A 16,822-nucleotide genomic window follows, 5' to 3' on the forward strand; every position below is an offset into this window, starting at 1 on the left:
CCCTTTTTTGTTTTATGAACTGCAAATCATGTAACACATCCTACTGGCCTTATCCTTTCAAGTTTTACTCGATTTTTCAAGTTTTACTTGATTTATTGCAGCACATGACAGTAAAATGAATATTATTCCCCCATGAATGTGCAGATCCATTAATTAGACATCTGCTTTTAGCAGATTACCAGATGTTAGCCTATTGCACCCGGGACCAAGGGGAAAAACACAACACGATAAATTCTGCAACACAAAAGTACACAAAAAAGATACAACACAATTTGAGGAAAGGGAAAAAGGGGAAAGCTATGGCTGCCTACTAATTTCTCTTTAAAAAAAAAACAAACACAGAAACCCAAAAATGACAGTATTCTCTCGATCCATGGACATATGAAAGAAAGACCCACAAATTTTGCCTGAATTAGTAAACAAAATCAAGAAATAGTCAGTCCTTGCTAGAGAGATGTTGTAATCAAATAAGGGATTTGCTGCTACTCTTAAAACTACCCATAGGGTTATAGAGTTCAAAGAGAAAGCAAATTAAGTTTCAAGAAGAAACTCAGTAAAAAACCATCTAGAAACATTCAGAAAATCTAAGCTTGAAGGACACCAAGAACAGGCTCACTTCAGAAATCTTCCCTTGCCATGCAGACAGCACGTGCTCACCAGAAGGTGATCTGAAATGTCATGTACCAAATTCAAAAGTGGGCAACTGGAAAGGAGGAAAACCTTCTATTTAAGATACGCTGTTTAAAGAAAGCACTTGGAGGCAATTTATACGCAGGAACAACTTGATTCCTACAGAAAGGTGCCATTCTCATGTCAAGTGTAATTTTCACTTTTTTCTCCTTCATTTGATTCAACTCACTTATTTTTCCAAAATTCTAAATTTTTCCAGACACCATTTATATTGCTGGACTAAGTCTTCTAATCAACTGTAAGGACTACAGATGGGGAAATAAATTAACAACTAAGTAGAGGAATGCAGTAGACAGCCCGATAAGGATCCAAGTGTAACACCCGAGACTAAGTTTTTATGAAGTATTTTGGAATTATCGTTCTTTAAAAACAAAAGCAAAAATTAAAAGATATTGTTCCTCCTCTACACCTTCCCTTACTACATTTTCTATTACATTTTCAATTTTACCTGAAAATTCTGAACTAACCTCCACCAAACGTTTTCTACCATGATCTTGTTTGACTTGGAGGAAAACTCTTACACCCAAACCACAACTGAAAGAGATGTCAAACAGCAGCATTTTTCCTTCACCAAAATGCAGCTTTGGGAACTGCTACACAACTGAACCATCAGAAATTTCCTTTTCGTATCATGTAAATCCAAAGTTAAATGGCCAATCAGTTCAGTATGGAAACAACATCACAGTCCTAAATTACATTGATATGTAATTTAAAAGAAGAACCTGCATTCCCAGTAAATTACTCCAGGTCTCTACACCTAGAATGTGGCCTTTGGGAGAAATACATTAAATGTACTGTCAATGTACTGAAAGACTATAGCTTTGAGAAGCACTGTGCCTAACTGAAACTATTCAGTATACTTAATTCCTTCCAAGAGTCAAAATTTGACATGCTGTGTTAGTCCTTACAATAAAAATCATAATTACTAACTTAAGGATTGCACAGACTTCAAACACCACATACATATTTGCTAATTTGAAATGTGACACAGCAATTAAATTCAACTTTATTTTTGCACAAGTTAAAACTGTTTTCCTGAACCTTAGCAAATTAATTCTTGTTCAGACAAACACAGCAAAGTGTAACACACAACCTTTTTCAGAACACCAAGGGATAGAATTAGATGGTTCTTAGGCTTGTTTTTATTAAGTTTACAACAACCACATTTGTTAGTACCTTGTTTGAAGTAACGCCTCCATTGGTGTTAGGCGATCCTGCAGCTGCCGGGACACCGCAGTCAGCAATGATGCACAAGCTGTGCTGCATCCTGCCAAATCTTCATCTTTTACATAGTTCAGCAATACAAAATACCAATACACAGATCCTGCATTAAAAAAATATTTCACATGAAATATGATATAAATTTTTCACTGAGAAAGCATACTTTGAAGGATAATCAACAGAAGTGATAATGATCTAGTGGTCTGAATGCAGACTAGGAGATATTCTACCTCTTCCCCTTTCTTGAGAGGCTTCAATTAGGAATCATTCTGCAATCATAACTTTCTACAATACTTCCAATTCTCTTATCAACTAACACATAATTGAAGGAAAAAATGGTTCCCAAGAGACAGCTTTGCACACTTCCTTCACTCCTCCTGCTGACAACAATCAAAATACTCTTGATATATTAAGGTGCTCGGCTAGGGGTTCTAATCTCATCAGAGCCAAGCCATACTCCAGAGCCAACTCTTTTCCTCCTTTCATCCTCTCATTCTGGTTACTGTCTCCTTAACCTGTATTTGCTGGAGGCACTGCTTCCATACAAATAATTTATGGGAGCACAGCACTGTGGTTCTGTACAGAAACACAAATCTCAGCTTCCTCCTTCTCCTTCCCTCCCTGTGCATTCCATACCCCCTGTAGCACTGTATTATGTGTTTTGACCTGGGTGGTAGTCCCAATCTGGAATCCAAACTAATTTTTCTGTAAGACTCGATGGTGATACCAAGCTAGAAACAATTCAACAATATCCTAGTGTGAAAAGGCAGGCCTTGCCACCCAAAATACAAGGGTGAAGTCATCTTCCCATTCCATCTGGCACTCCAGATGCTTCAACAAGGTGCTAAGAGACCATTACACTGCAATATAGGTAAGGAAGAAATTTAATTTAGTTAAAATTTCCTTGTAGTGCAGAATGAAAAGTGGATTGCTAGTAGGACATCATCTGGATAGCCAATTTCCTGGCTATCTCCTAATTTTAAAAAATAACAGACCACCCTGACTGTCACTTATGTCAACAGAATCTGTTGTTGCTAAACACCTTTCAGAATTTTTAGAAAACTTACTTAAGTTCTTAAAAAATGTCAGCCTTCACGCTCTGGCTTAAACAAGGTAATTTGCTTAAAATTTCACCAACTGCAAATGCTTACTTTGTGACCAGACCACTCCAAGGAGCATTTAGTACTAACTGAACAATTACCTCATTCTAATTTCACAAGAGAGTCCAACACAACTCGACAAACAACAAATGCACGGTGTACGCTTACGACAAGAACACTGCATACGTACCGCCTGTGGCAGCAGCAGGCAGAAGAGGCATATTGTCGAGTAAAGCTTTCAGAAGAACTGATCCAAACCCTTGCTGACTTGGGTCACACCTGCCATTGCTACAAAAAAACCACAACACTTTAACATTTAAGGAAGTAAGAATGAGGGATGAAATCTCCTCCAGGAGACGAAGCTGAAAGACTGGTGTTCTTTGCGCTCACACTCTAAACACATATTTCTTGAAAAGAGCATCTACCAGGTCTTGCTGCTTTATGAATTCAACGTCAAACAGCAACAAACAAAATGTTCAGTTCAGAATGCATGCAAATGCCCGAAACACATGTAAAACAGAAATAAACAAAAACAAATAGATGCAAATAATTAGCACTGACCTGATGCATAGTGCAAGAAATCGTGCACATTTGTGAGCTATGCTCCGCCCAGCTTCAAAGAAGCAAACACGTATAATATCAGAGACACATTTACGTGTTTTAGAAAGCAAACTGTCATTTCCTTCCTTTGAGCTGTGAAAACAAGTTACATACTTTAGAAAATAACATAAACCCATTTTTTTTTAAACCAAACTGATACTGAGAAACAGCCATGATAATTTGAACAGAATTCCTCCCTTACCTGCCAGGGCCATTTGAATACACTCCAGCCAACCAACAAAGTGTGTCTAGTACAAGACTCTGAGCATGTTCTGTAGTCAGACCATCCTCTGTCTTCTTGCAAAGAGTGGTGAGCAGCTTCTCGTGGAACTCTGAAAACTGTAACATGGCACACCGCTGAACTCTGGGGAGGAGGGGAAGGAAAGAAAACCACAATTAACCAATATGGCCACTCTCCAGCTTTGTATCCTGTCTTAGGAGTAGCAAAAAAAAAAGAGAATCCTAGATGAAAGTAAAAGCAGTACACAAGCATATGCACTACGTTCTGTGCACACGTTCCCAATCATCCTACTTTCTGCTCACAGAACTTCCTGCATTACAACAGATCCAGCAAACCTCTATGAAGTTTTCCCCCCAGTAACTTGCCTGGCAACTTCTAAACCTAAACAAACTTTCACCATCTACAAAACTCTTATCAGCTGTTCGCACATACTTCTTTTGCAGCCTTGTCAACCTCTTTAAGCCCATTACAGTGAATGCCACCACTGCAGGGTGGCAGCTGGTAATACACTTTCAATATTGTATTACCTGTATCTAGGTCTGCAGTACCAAACCAAAGACTTCAACCACTTCTTTGTTAGCTAAATTTCATTCTAAACTTTTTGACAAATAATATACTTTCTGCTGTACAAAACAAGGCAATGTGGAAATAGAAAGAGAAGATGCTTCCTTTGAAAAAAATTAGTTTTACCAAGAAAACTTATTTACATTCGCCTTTTGAAGTCAGGCAAAAAAAACTCACTCAACATAAAATTTCATGCATAGTGTTATTCTACCACAGCTTTCACAGCCTAGTGCCCTCTTACTTGCAATTTACAGGATTTTCTGTACAAAAATAAGCTTATGAAATAACTTTAAACAGCATCTTGACCTGAGCTATTTCAAGAACTAAGCTCTTGATGAGAAGCATAACTAAAGCTAATATGTTTTCAGAATTAAAAAATACCTACTAACCTTTCCTTTGAAATGGAAGTTTTTTTAAATCTTCGAATTGTTACAGAGACTTCTTGAAGTAAGTCACAGCCTCGCAGATTATCTGATTTTCTTGAAGAAGTAGTGGCTTCAATTTTGCTAGATGGCTTTTCCTTATATTTTTGGGAAAAATAACATTCATAAATCACATTGGTTCTGATTTATTTTTATACCTTGTTCAGTGAAATGCAAGCAGTTTGCTAAAATCTCTTAGTTTGAGCATTATTCCAAAATAAACTATTTTTATTCACTAATTGCTTTAATATAGAACAATACCCATGCACACACACACATCTTCACAGAAGGATAAGACCTATCAACAACTGAAAATACTCAAGGGAACAGAAGTTTCAAAAACAAGTGTTCAGAATGTGAAAGTGGCAGAACAGACCTTTGCAATCTGCACAAAAGAAACAACTTAGAAATGTTGAACTCTAATTCTTGAAGGTGTCAACACAGTGTCACCTCTTTAGAAAGTAGATTTTAATGGATCTTAATTCTGCTAACAGCTGCTTCATTTTCAGATGACATGAATCATACCAAGTCTACAACTACCCAACTTATCTTCCTTGGATATTCATTACCTTGCCTGCTGCAACTTTTGCCAACAATGAAGCAAGTGAATGGCCCTTGTTTGTCTGAGGTTTTAGAGGAGGTATTCTAACCACTGGTCTAATGCCACCATTGCAGATTTCTTCTGTTCCTCTGTCATTCACTGCTTTGACATGAATTAAAAATGAACGGTACTTGCCACCAGCCATGCCTAAAAGTAGAGAAAAAAAAAAAGGAGGGAGGGAGAATTTGCACAGTTTAAACAGATTGCAAGTTGTAAACAGAACAGATAAACCATGTTAATTACAGTAGCTTACCATCCATTTAAAACAGCAACTCACTATGGTGTTATACAGCAGAATTGTCAATGTAAAAATAAATAACAAACCTATGTCTGACTACAGAAGTATGAGATGCACTTCAGTCACACGGGCTTCATGCAAATAGCATAATAAACTGCTTTACCTTTAACAAGCTTTGGACTTGTTAGTGTCAACATTCCAGCATGTCCTGATAGATCAAGTCCAGTAGCCAGCCATACTGGACCACAGAGTATATCTTCTTTGTGTTCCTCCAGAAATGGACACAATCTAAGACCTTAGAAAAACATAAGTAACATGGATCTGAATTAGCCATAATTAAGTCATAAAATCTGATCATTTGTATGGATTAAAAATGCACCATGTCAAACTCTGATCACTAAATTCATATAACTTTACACAAAAAAAGACTTGAAGTTCACTTTTAGACATTTTCCAGTGAAATCAATTAAGGTAAATGACAATTTAAAACCATTTTCAGTTGCATTATATGGATTAATATCTACCTTGACTGGCTTATAAAGCCACAAAAATATACAACTGATGAAATAAAGAACCAATATATACAGAGCCACAGTCCTTACTGGGTCATTACTGAAGTAGGACAACACTGTTTAGAAACAAAACAAATAATAAATTTAAAACAAGGATGGCTTTGTTTCTTCTGTAGGACATACAAATTACTGAAATCATCTTCACTCATCTGCTGCTCCTTTCTCAGCATCAAACACATCCTTTCAGCACTTTTATCACCCCTTGAGCCTTCCTTTCATCCTTTCTAACCCCTCCTCCCTTGGAGTCATAGGATCATAGAATGGTTTGGGTTGGAAAGGACCTTGACAGTCATGTTCTAGACAAGGCTGATTCCATGAGAGAAAAGCAGGTGCAAAGTAAGACTGTTGAAAGGACCAAGAAAAAGAACCATCGCTCTAGAACTGAGTCACTCCAACTGTTAAATTTTAGTCTGCAGCTCTCCTCACCCAGACCCACTCAATGCTTTCACACAGTCTAAGATATTTTGTGGAAGAGTGCTAGTTAACAACAAAGTTATAGAAACAGGCACAGTGTGATGTGGCCTAGTTATGAATTCTTTATGTTCTGTTCCTTATTGGTTTATTGCAGCAATGTCTACAAAAGCCAGGTATGCAAAGAAAAATTATACTAAAACTAGCCAAAGAAACAAAGTAAAATACTGCTGAAACAGGCTAGCAATTTAAATTAGAAAGGTGCCATGTCAATCTACTTGATTTCTAAACTCAAATAAACATTAATCTGCTTGTAAGCACCAAACCTCTCCAGTAGTTCAGGACATTTCTGGTGCGTTTGTGTTAAATTTTCAACCAATAGGGCAAACAGATAAGAGAGAAAAAAAACTCTGAAGACAGCTGAGAAATTAGTCTATTTTAATGTCTGAGAAATTTTTGCAGAGGAATTCAAATTTATCATTTTAAACAAGAAAAAAGCAAGGTCCTATTTTAAGTGAAGTATAACAAGATCAATAAAACTTACATTGTGGTTCCTCTACATCCATATACTGCATTTCTTCACTGAATTCTGCCAGTCCTGGTTTTCCATTTCTCTCCACTTCTATATTATGAGCTGGAGATAAAGGAAATGCGATCTGTCTATCTACTGCTGCTTCTGGAAATAAAAATATTAGCATGATTTCAAACACTGCTCAAGGCTCAGGAAAAACAGAAGTGGTAGTTTTCATAGCAAAATTATCAACTTTCTGCCCACAGCAATATTTTTAATACAAATCCACAAGTACACAAACACATGTTTTTCATATGGATTGAAGTTGCAGAAAATAGTTAAAAAAACCGTATTTCTGAATGACCTGTAAAGAACCTGTTTTGTTTTAACACTGCCCAAATTCTTTTCCCTAATAATCAACTGCAGATTACTCCTAAGCAATTAGATTCCAGTACTGACGGTTTGATAATTTAAACATAAAATAATTGGATTGCTCCTGCAGAACATCAAACATTATTTTGGTAATACTTAAACACAGCCCTTTTTCCAATTAAATGGATCACATGAATTATAAATGAAGAGGACATGCAAGCAAATTAACAAGAAGCATATACAGTGAATTAACTGCCAGACCAAAACCATTAATTCCCAACCAGAAGAATTATGCCTCTGGCCTTCCCATTATTACACACTACATATTTAACTATTTCCAGGGCTCCTGTCATACAAAAAAATGACTGAATAAATTTTGCCCTGCACATCTTCCCTATGTCTCATTATCTTAAAATTTTAGTTCCTTTCTCTCCCCATCTGGAAGGACAGAAGTTGGAGAGGGAGTTAATCGAATTTCAGTCTGAGGTTTTTATACATTTGTAAGAGCCAAACATTGTATTACTTCTCCCTTGGTTAAGATCTATCACAGATATAAATTACCTAACTTTGTCTTCCCTTATAATGAAATCATTAGTGCCCTATTATTTTATTCAACAGTGCAAAGAAAAAAGGCAAATGTCACTAAAGTCCTTTTCCAAAACTCAAGAAACTGAAAATGGGAAGGAAACAACTGCAATGCAGTTACACTTGGAGAAGATGTTGGTTAGCTGTGGATCTCCAATCCTACGAATTAAAAAGAAAAAAGACTTTGCCAAGGCTGCCTTGCAGGTGCTCTCACACTCCCCAGACCTTTCCAGACTTCCTGACCCCCTATTTGATGCCTTTTCCTCCTTGTAACACAAAAAAGCAAATTCCAGTATATTACATGCAAGGAAGTGAAATGTCATTTTCTGGAAGAGCTCTGTCATGTCTTCTGATCAGTATGCTCTGCTGAAAAGCATTCACAGAGAGCTCTGGCAATTTATTTCACAGCTAAATCAAATGTCTCCAAGGAATCACTAACTCATGGAACTGTTTGTTCAGAAGTGCTTAAAATTGAAGCATTAAGGAAAAGAGTTTAGCTTTTCTTCTATTGTTTTGTTCCATAGGTGAAGATTTTCAGATTAATTCTGACATCTACAAATGGACTGAAATCATGCTGAAAACAGAGGTTCCATTCAGGAGAGAAACATGGACAATCTGTTCTAGTTTTTTCTTTGATAGAACAAATTTTTACTCCATGTTAAAATTCAGGTTTTACAGCAAGGATTAACAAAAATGAAGAAACTGAAAGAGCACCTGTTGACTGCTGTCCTGCAGTCACAGCTAGCACTTCTGTTAAATCTAAAGCATCTCACACCCTAAAAGAATAGGAGTTTCTCAAACAATATTACTAAGCTAGAATATTTTGTTCTTGGGTTACAAGCAGTTTACAGTATCTAAGAGAGCATCTCCAGTACACATTTTTTATTATTAAACACTGGAGGATGCTACACAGTGAGCTTTTATGAAAGCCTGTTAATGATCTTTGAAATGTCTATACTCCTTTTTGAAATTTACTGTTACTCTTGTGTTGAAGTGGGATGGTTTTAGCAATTGAAAAAATAGGAAAAGGAGGAAAAAAGGGCTTTTACGATCATGCTTGCTGTTCTTCTCAACACAATTTATATCCAGCAAGCAATTTAATAATATCTGACAGCAAGACTTCTCTGAAATAGCCAGTTCCCAAAAGCTTTTGAAAAAGAGGGGGCCAGAAAAAGATAAACAATTAATGCCTCAATAAAAGGAGGTGCAGTACGTAATACCTTCTACGTCCAGCAGACAAGGCAGCAGGACATGAAACAAATGCTCTCACCACAGGGAAATCCCAGTGGAGGCACTTCCACATCAAAGAATTGACTTTTCAATTTATGCTACCTCCTCACAGGCTCCCTGAGAGCTAGTGAGATGCACAGTCCAGCCAGGAGTCTTCCCAAGGCAAGAGCATTCCTAACTTTGGTCTCCTCTGTCAAAGCTGCACGAATAAAATGTGAAATCCTACTGCAGCTTTCACACAGCTTACTCAATGAGCCAAATGATGAGAGAATTCCCAAGGAACCCATGGGATTTTCTACTTCCATCAAGAAAAGCCTTGCTATTTTCTCACTGGCAAATAATCTCCTTCTGTGACTTGGAATAATTTAGTATATATTTTTTTTAATACATTGAGACCTTAAAAGAGCACCATTTGCTTAATCAGTCAATCTCTAGGATGATTTACAATTGACAACTTATTTTTAATGACTGTAGGATTAATGCAGTACAGAATTATAACTGAGTTCAGTCTTTTTGAGCTATGTACTTTTATTTGCATAAATGTCAAGATTTTGAAGCTGTTTACCAAGTTTGTCTCCCCAATTTACATTCAAGCATGAAAACTGAAAAGACTCCATGATACCAGGAAACAGAATAAATCAGTAAAGTGAAATACACAATTACAAGCAATTTTTTCTGATGGACATCACAGAGAATATTGACTTTGAGAAAAGAAATAATGTTCTGAAAGATATCCTAGTTTTTTCTTACCATTGACTTTCCCTAAGCCTGGAGCTTTATTTTTCAGTAAAGTCACTTGAATCTGGGGAATGTTTGTGATGTTTGAATTCAAAACAAATTTGAAGTCCACATGTCCAACCATACAGGCTTTTGGTAGAACTAGTTCAAAGACATGCTCATCCCAGCTGTTGCTGTCAGGAAAAAAGAAGACAATGATCCAGTGTACAGAGAAAATTCCCATCACAGAGTCTATTCTGCATCTATGCACACTCTCTTTAATAAGAAGAAAAACTTATTTTGTGTTAGTTAACATCCATACGAATTTCTGAGGAAGCCTTTCAAACTTTAAAGCTTTCAAGATAACCACATTAATTTTGTGAAGATGATGTTAAAATGACAATTGATATGACAGGGAGAAGCAATGTTCACATGAAAGCAGAAGTGGAAAGATTCCCCATTACGTTTATCTTAGTACAGTTTCCATATTATTGTAAATAACAGTTATTTGCTTCCATGAAAAAAAAAGTACAAGAATAAAAAACCAAAAACAGCACTAAAATAAGATCTATCAATTAGTGAAGTGTATGAAAGCATGATCAGAGGTAACTACCTTGTAATCTCTTTCAAGTTGCCCTTATCCATTGCTTAATGTCACTTTCCAGTGGTAAAAAATCAACATACAAGAGACTCAAAACACTATTTTCCAAGTATTTTTAAAGCACATTTGACAATTCATACAGGATAAAAAGTGCTTCTTACCAGGTGCACACTCAGAAGCCTGTGCTGTGCAAAAGGGTGCAACTTTCTTTTATAAAGTCACATTTTTGTTTTGAAGACAAGTTTGGTTCACACTGAAAGTGTAAACTTGAGACAAGTACCCCTTGATGATCCATTCCATAGTTTGATACACTTCTGGGGTTTGCAAAAAGTAGTTCAAACCGAAGAGCAATGAAAATAAAACTAATTATGTGTGAATTGTCCTGTTTGCGTACATGTTAAAAACTAACTGAACTTCTTGATCTCCTTAATTTAACAGTAAATAATTTTTTTAAATGTAACTTTAATATAACTTATTTGGCTGTATAACTGAGTACACTAAGAAACTGAGTACACTGCTATAAATATTTTTGAGACATCTTTCTAACATCTAATTCCCAAATAGCTATTTTAACTTCAGTAGCATGCTACACATAAAGTATTGTGCAGAAAACCATTTAAAATAGATTAAGGAATGGTGCAAATGCATTTCTTTATGGTAATATCCCTGATGGCCAGATCTCCTTCAGGCACATGTTAGACAACTTAAAAGAGATTTCAGGTATGAGTAATGAAATGGCCTGCCAGCTTTTCAGAGCTAGCAGCATAGAAAAGCAGACATGTTGGGAGGAAAGATGGATAGAAGCAAGAGAATTTCTGGTTATAATTCAAGAAGGAACAGTGTAGAATTTTCAGCTAACTGTACAAAGAACACAGGTAAATAAAATATAATGAAAATTTATTCCACTGCTCTGGGGGGAAAAAACCCTAAAACCTCAGTTAGCAACTGTAACACTAAATATTTAGAATCACTCATGCCTTTCCTCTAGCTTGGACAACACATAATCCAATCCTGCCAAACAGAGAGATTTGGGGGTGGTGTTTAACGTAATACAAAGCATGGACTACATAAGATACTCAAAGGAGACAGACTTCTGAAACACAAAGTAATATTCTGCTCATCCAGTTTTAGTTAAGGATCTGGTACAAGCCCAGAAATGAATAATAAACCACTTTGTCTGCAGCAGTCTTTTGTAATCTATGTGTTGCATACAATGCACACAGCCATAGTGAATTACAACTATTATTTGTCTAGCCCAGAAATATATTTTTGACAGAATTGAGCAGCAGATGCTCAATAGGCACATATGGAATAAATAATCTCCCTGAAGGTCTCACATTAATCCAGCAGTTAAGAGATCTTCTTATACCTCTGACAATAAACGTCACAATCTAATTCTGTAATTAGTTAAAAAACTCCCCTTTAAAGTTTTCTTTTAATATCTCATAGGTTGCTTTAAGTACATCCTTTATTGATGTGCAAAGTTTCAAAGTAGCAAACAAATTAATTTACTTCCTTGTTATTTTCTCATATATTAGTATATCTATCCTAAATAGATAACCCAATGCAAAGTCTTTTAGGAACTCGTCTACGTTTGAAACCCTTCTAAATCTATGCCATCTTTCTAAAGAAAACATACAATCCATACTGTGTTCTAAGCACCAATATACTGTTATTCTCAACTACAAGATATTTTCCAACACATTTTTCCTTCCTTTTCTAGAACATCTCACTGTCTGACCTTCCACCAAAACTGCACATCACTATCTAGCTCTTCCTTCTTTCATATATTTTCAAATAAGTCTCTGTAAGATGAATACATCCTACATAAATTTGAGATAAAGCCAGGCAACTCAGATGTCACTGTTTTATCCATTCATATTAGGAATTCATGTACATATATTTTAAAAGAATTAACCTCATTTTAACATTTCAGTTACATTACACCTGAGGGGACAACACTGATATTCAGATAATTCGCAAGGTAAATCAGACTCTGCTTTTCTTTTTTCTTTGTGCACAGTCTTTTTAAAATAACAAATTAGGATTGTAATATAATGCCATTTTCTAAAATAGAGTTATAGGATTATCTCTTTCTATCTATTTGAGAAACAAAAGAATTACCATATCAAATTGCATTACTCATCCATCTAAGACTGTAACCACACATTGTGATAGGTATCAATATGAGGCACTCAAAAAGGAGATAAAAGGAACCTTATATTAAAGACCAAAAAAATAATCCAGAAATCCATCAGTTATTCTTCCCAGCTAACTTTTACTTAAGAGCTAACATGGCTTTCAATCTTAAGACTCTACCCTAAGAACAAAGGGACTGTAATTTAATCATTTTCATCATGAGTCATATAGTAACTGTCAAAGATTTCGAGTACTAAACCAAAACTTCTAACTTTTCCTTTTTACAACCCTGTTTTATTTAGCAGCAAGCATAATTCTTTTCCTCTAAAGAAACAATATTCATAAGCTAATTTTCCACTTAGCCCTTTCCAATTAACAGCTATCACCTTCACTGCTTGCTTCCTTGTAACTTCATATTGATAGCTTTTTACTTTTCAACTGCTGCTGAACACATTTGGACAATCAATAGGTTTAACTGGATATTATTTTGCAAGGAACCACTTCCCTTCCACTTGCTACATACAGAATATTTGACTTACACAATGCAAAACCACAAGATAAAAAAAGGCTTTAAAGCCTATAATGCATTGGAAGTTTTCAACTGTAGCTTATGAATATTTATTTAAAGCAAGTCCAACTCCTGTTCTGTGTCAGCCCTGGGAACGCCTCCACCTATTACATGTTTTCCCACCTGGAATGCTTCATGATCACATGCTACCTTTCAGCTGTTTATATGACATGCTTTTTTTGCCCCACACATGACCTCTAGCTTCCCTAGCACCCTTTGGCTATTTCATTATTTTCACTCTATGGCTATTTCAAGTCTACATGACAACCCAAATGTTACACATCCATGGAACAGATGTGTAACAGTCTGACTTAAAAGTCCTGTAGTATCTTATGCACACCCCTTAATAAAACAATTTCTATCTATATTGTGTTTCTCCAAGCATTTTTCACAAAAAAAAACTATGCAAAGCTACTTCAGGTAGGTTTTAAGCCATCCTTCAAAGGGACTGCAACACTGCTGTAGTCATATTTAGGAGTCCAGAGGAATTCCAAGTTCTCATGTCACGTGTGAAAAACTAAGTCCTGCTACACATACCATGTTGGTGCAGCTCATTTCAATGAAAATACTGCCTAAACTTTAGCACTACTAGGGCTCTAGAGGGGCTTTAATGTTTCATATATAAAGATGTAACTTGAATAGACATAAAACCAAATTCTACCTTCATATTTTAAAGTAAATTACAATATGATTTAATTTAGGACAACTAATTAGTCACACTGGCATTCACAGTTTGCATTTTCTGATTAAATAATGTACTAAAAATGTGTGTATACATAAGAAGGGTGAATCAGACTTTTACAGAAACTGTTAAGAATATCTCTAATTCTGGCAAATGTGCTTGTCTATTTATGTAATGTAATGACCACATTTGGCAAATAAAACTCCACCAATTCAAAACCTGACTTTTCAATTTGTTTCAAGGTCCACTAAAATGCCTCTGGCAATCTCACCAACACCTATAATGCAAACTGCCAAATGGGGATTATCTTTGCAAAAACACGTTCTTTAACTTGCACACTAGTTAAAAGCAATTAAATTGCATTAAATTTGTGGTTACAAATGTAGGTACAGCTACACCAGCTAGTTAAGCAATGGACACAACTTCTCATGGACTGTTCCCCTCCATACCTGTCTGTCTGTAGCTTCCAAGTCCGAGTGTGCTGAGCTGCATCCCCGTGGTGCTGCTGGTGCAGATGCTGAGGGTGCCGCCTTTGCTGCTGCTCCTGCTGGACTTCCACCCAACAGGGAGGGACAGTGGCTGAAAACCGTGGTGTCAAGGTCTCAAAACGGGTCAGTTCCACAAGGGATGTCAGTGTCTCAAGGGAGAATGGCTGGTCCACCAAAAGATCAACTCCTGAATAATTACAGCACATACATTCATTACTACATAGACATTTTTTCAGAACATCCTATTAAAAATAGTTTGAAATACATCAGAACTACTATAGGCAAAATGAACTACAAGTCATATGAAGGCTTTTTAGTTAAAAAAGAAAAATAATAAACTCCCCACCCCCCCGCCCAAAGTACCACCCTAACCAAACAACAACAAAAAACAACAACAAAAAATCCCAACACAAGCAACCAAACATCCCAGCCTTGAAGCTTGTATCCTTTGAAGGCAGTTCACTTAGAATAAATTTTCTAAATACTGAGAGCTCTGAGCATGCCGTCTGGAATTCAGCCAGAGGCATCAGGAATAAGTAATTAGCCAGCTATACTTTGAAGATGTAAAGCTGATTAAACATTTTTTTTTAATATCCCTACTGACTCAGATGAAAAAAAAAATATTTCATGAAAACAGACGTAAAGAATTACTGTGCATTTTTATCACTGTTTAAAACATTACTTTGGCCTCTGATTATCAATATTGACTTGTTTTATGATGGACTAGTAGAACACTGTAGTTTTAATAGATACTCTCAATTCACCTTAAAAGAGGGGTAAGTGAAAAACAAACATGATTTATGTTAAGCACTTAAAAGACACTGGGCCTTGATAATTATTTTGTCTTGTCTTTATATTTAGGCCTTGTACCAAGGAAACAAGGGTATTAATGGAAGTATTGAAAATAAAAATATCTCAGGAAGTCAAACACCTAAAGGAACCACAATAGAAACCAAAAATTGATAATCAGATTTCCTTAGACATACAAAACCCCCAACCAACCCAAAAACCCCAAACCAAACAAAAACAGACCAAAAAAAACCCCAAACCAAAACAAGAAAACCCCAAACAAAACCCAACCAACCAACAAACTCCCACCAACCAAACTTGGGGGAAAATAAGACATGCACAATGTATATTTTCTAGTATTTTGAGCATTTTCTCCAAAAAAGGGGTTTTGAAGGAAAATCTTTTACTTGTAAAGAAATCATGCTTTTCAAAAGGACAAAGTTTGCTACCTGACTATGGCTGTCACCACTCAGGGTGAAGAGATAATAATACACCAACACAAATACCACTCTCACTGCAAAGCCTGAACCTAGAGAATATCTTGAAAAGCAATCCAGGTTGACTTGGAGGTGAGACACTTGGACAGGTAATAAATTCACTCTCATTGCAACTATAATTTCTACTTTTCAATTTCAGAGGCAGGAAAATGCCAAAGAAATTAGAAATGCTTTAGAAATTGAATTTCAATAATACAGCAAAGACCTTCACTTTCCTAAGTGCCAAATGTGAACCTCATTAGCTGGATGACACTGCAATGAGAAGTGAGATCATTGCTCAAACTGTACAACAAGCCTATCTTTGAGGAGACTGGATTTTTCTGCTTCATTCTCCTTCCTCCTCCAACAGAAACAAACCCAAATTCAGAGTATTCACAGCAACCACATACATGTAAATCAATGCCCAAAACTGAAAAATTAAGGACTTAACTTTCCCCTCCTGTCAAGTATACTTGGCTTCTTTTAAAAATGACAAGACTTTTATTATATTCTAACCAAGTGTTATAACAAGACAAAGTTCTAACACCAAACTTGAAAACAGGCTTTAAACTGGTCAGGAAGACGAATATTCTTTTTTAACTCACTTTGAAAAAAGGCCTTATTTTAGATTACTTCACCTCAAAAAATCCTCTGTTCCTTAAAAGGAAACACTAATCTAAGATTGCTATAAGATTAACTTATTTTCTCTTAAAACAGCAAAATTTAATATGCATCTAAGTTGCAAATTCAGGCTAGAAGATAAAATGCAAGAAACACATTCTAGAATGTAAGCAATGGAGAAAAATAAACACACAAAGACCACAAAATAAAGGAACAATGTATATGACTAGAAGCTTCTGCTTGTTGCAGGACTTCATTTCCCCAAACAGAAGCCTTTCTCTTGAGCTGTGTCTCTGTCTGAAAAACATGCTAAGACAGAAGTGGAAGAAAACACTTTTTCTATTTTTTAGTATGTAACACCAAAAGAGAAGCAACACTGATAT

At 36.0% G+C, this 16,822-nt stretch overlaps 1 protein-coding gene across 5 annotated transcripts in view; it reads right to left on the reverse strand.

Moving 5' to 3' along the window:
* The window catches only part of BIRC6 (baculoviral IAP repeat containing 6), a 176,597-nt gene that overhangs the window by 122,189 nt on the left and 37,586 nt on the right, over window positions 1-16,822 (reverse strand). For all 5 annotated transcript variants that reach the window (XM_077175715.1, XM_054630492.2, XM_054630494.2 and 2 more), the window contains exons 12-21: window positions 14,515-14,740; window positions 10,109-10,269; window positions 7,205-7,336; window positions 5,841-5,972; window positions 5,408-5,586; window positions 4,806-4,936; window positions 3,814-3,975; window positions 3,573-3,704; window positions 3,202-3,299; window positions 1,867-2,014 (exon numbers count right to left, since the gene is read on the reverse strand). In XM_077175715.1, coding sequence (XP_077031830.1) covers window positions 1,867-2,014; window positions 3,202-3,299; window positions 3,573-3,704; window positions 3,814-3,975; window positions 4,806-4,936; window positions 5,408-5,586; window positions 5,841-5,972; window positions 7,205-7,336; window positions 10,109-10,269; window positions 14,515-14,740 — 1,501 coding nt within the window. The remainder of the gene's footprint in view (window positions 1-1,866; window positions 2,015-3,201; window positions 3,300-3,572; window positions 3,705-3,813; window positions 3,976-4,805; window positions 4,937-5,407; window positions 5,587-5,840; window positions 5,973-7,204; window positions 7,337-10,108; window positions 10,270-14,514; window positions 14,741-16,822) is intronic.

The sequence above is a fragment of the Agelaius phoeniceus genome, chromosome 3, assembly GCF_051311805.1.
Source record: "Agelaius phoeniceus isolate bAgePho1 chromosome 3, bAgePho1.hap1, whole genome shotgun sequence".
NCBI lineage: Eukaryota > Metazoa > Chordata > Aves > Passeriformes > Icteridae > Agelaius > Agelaius phoeniceus.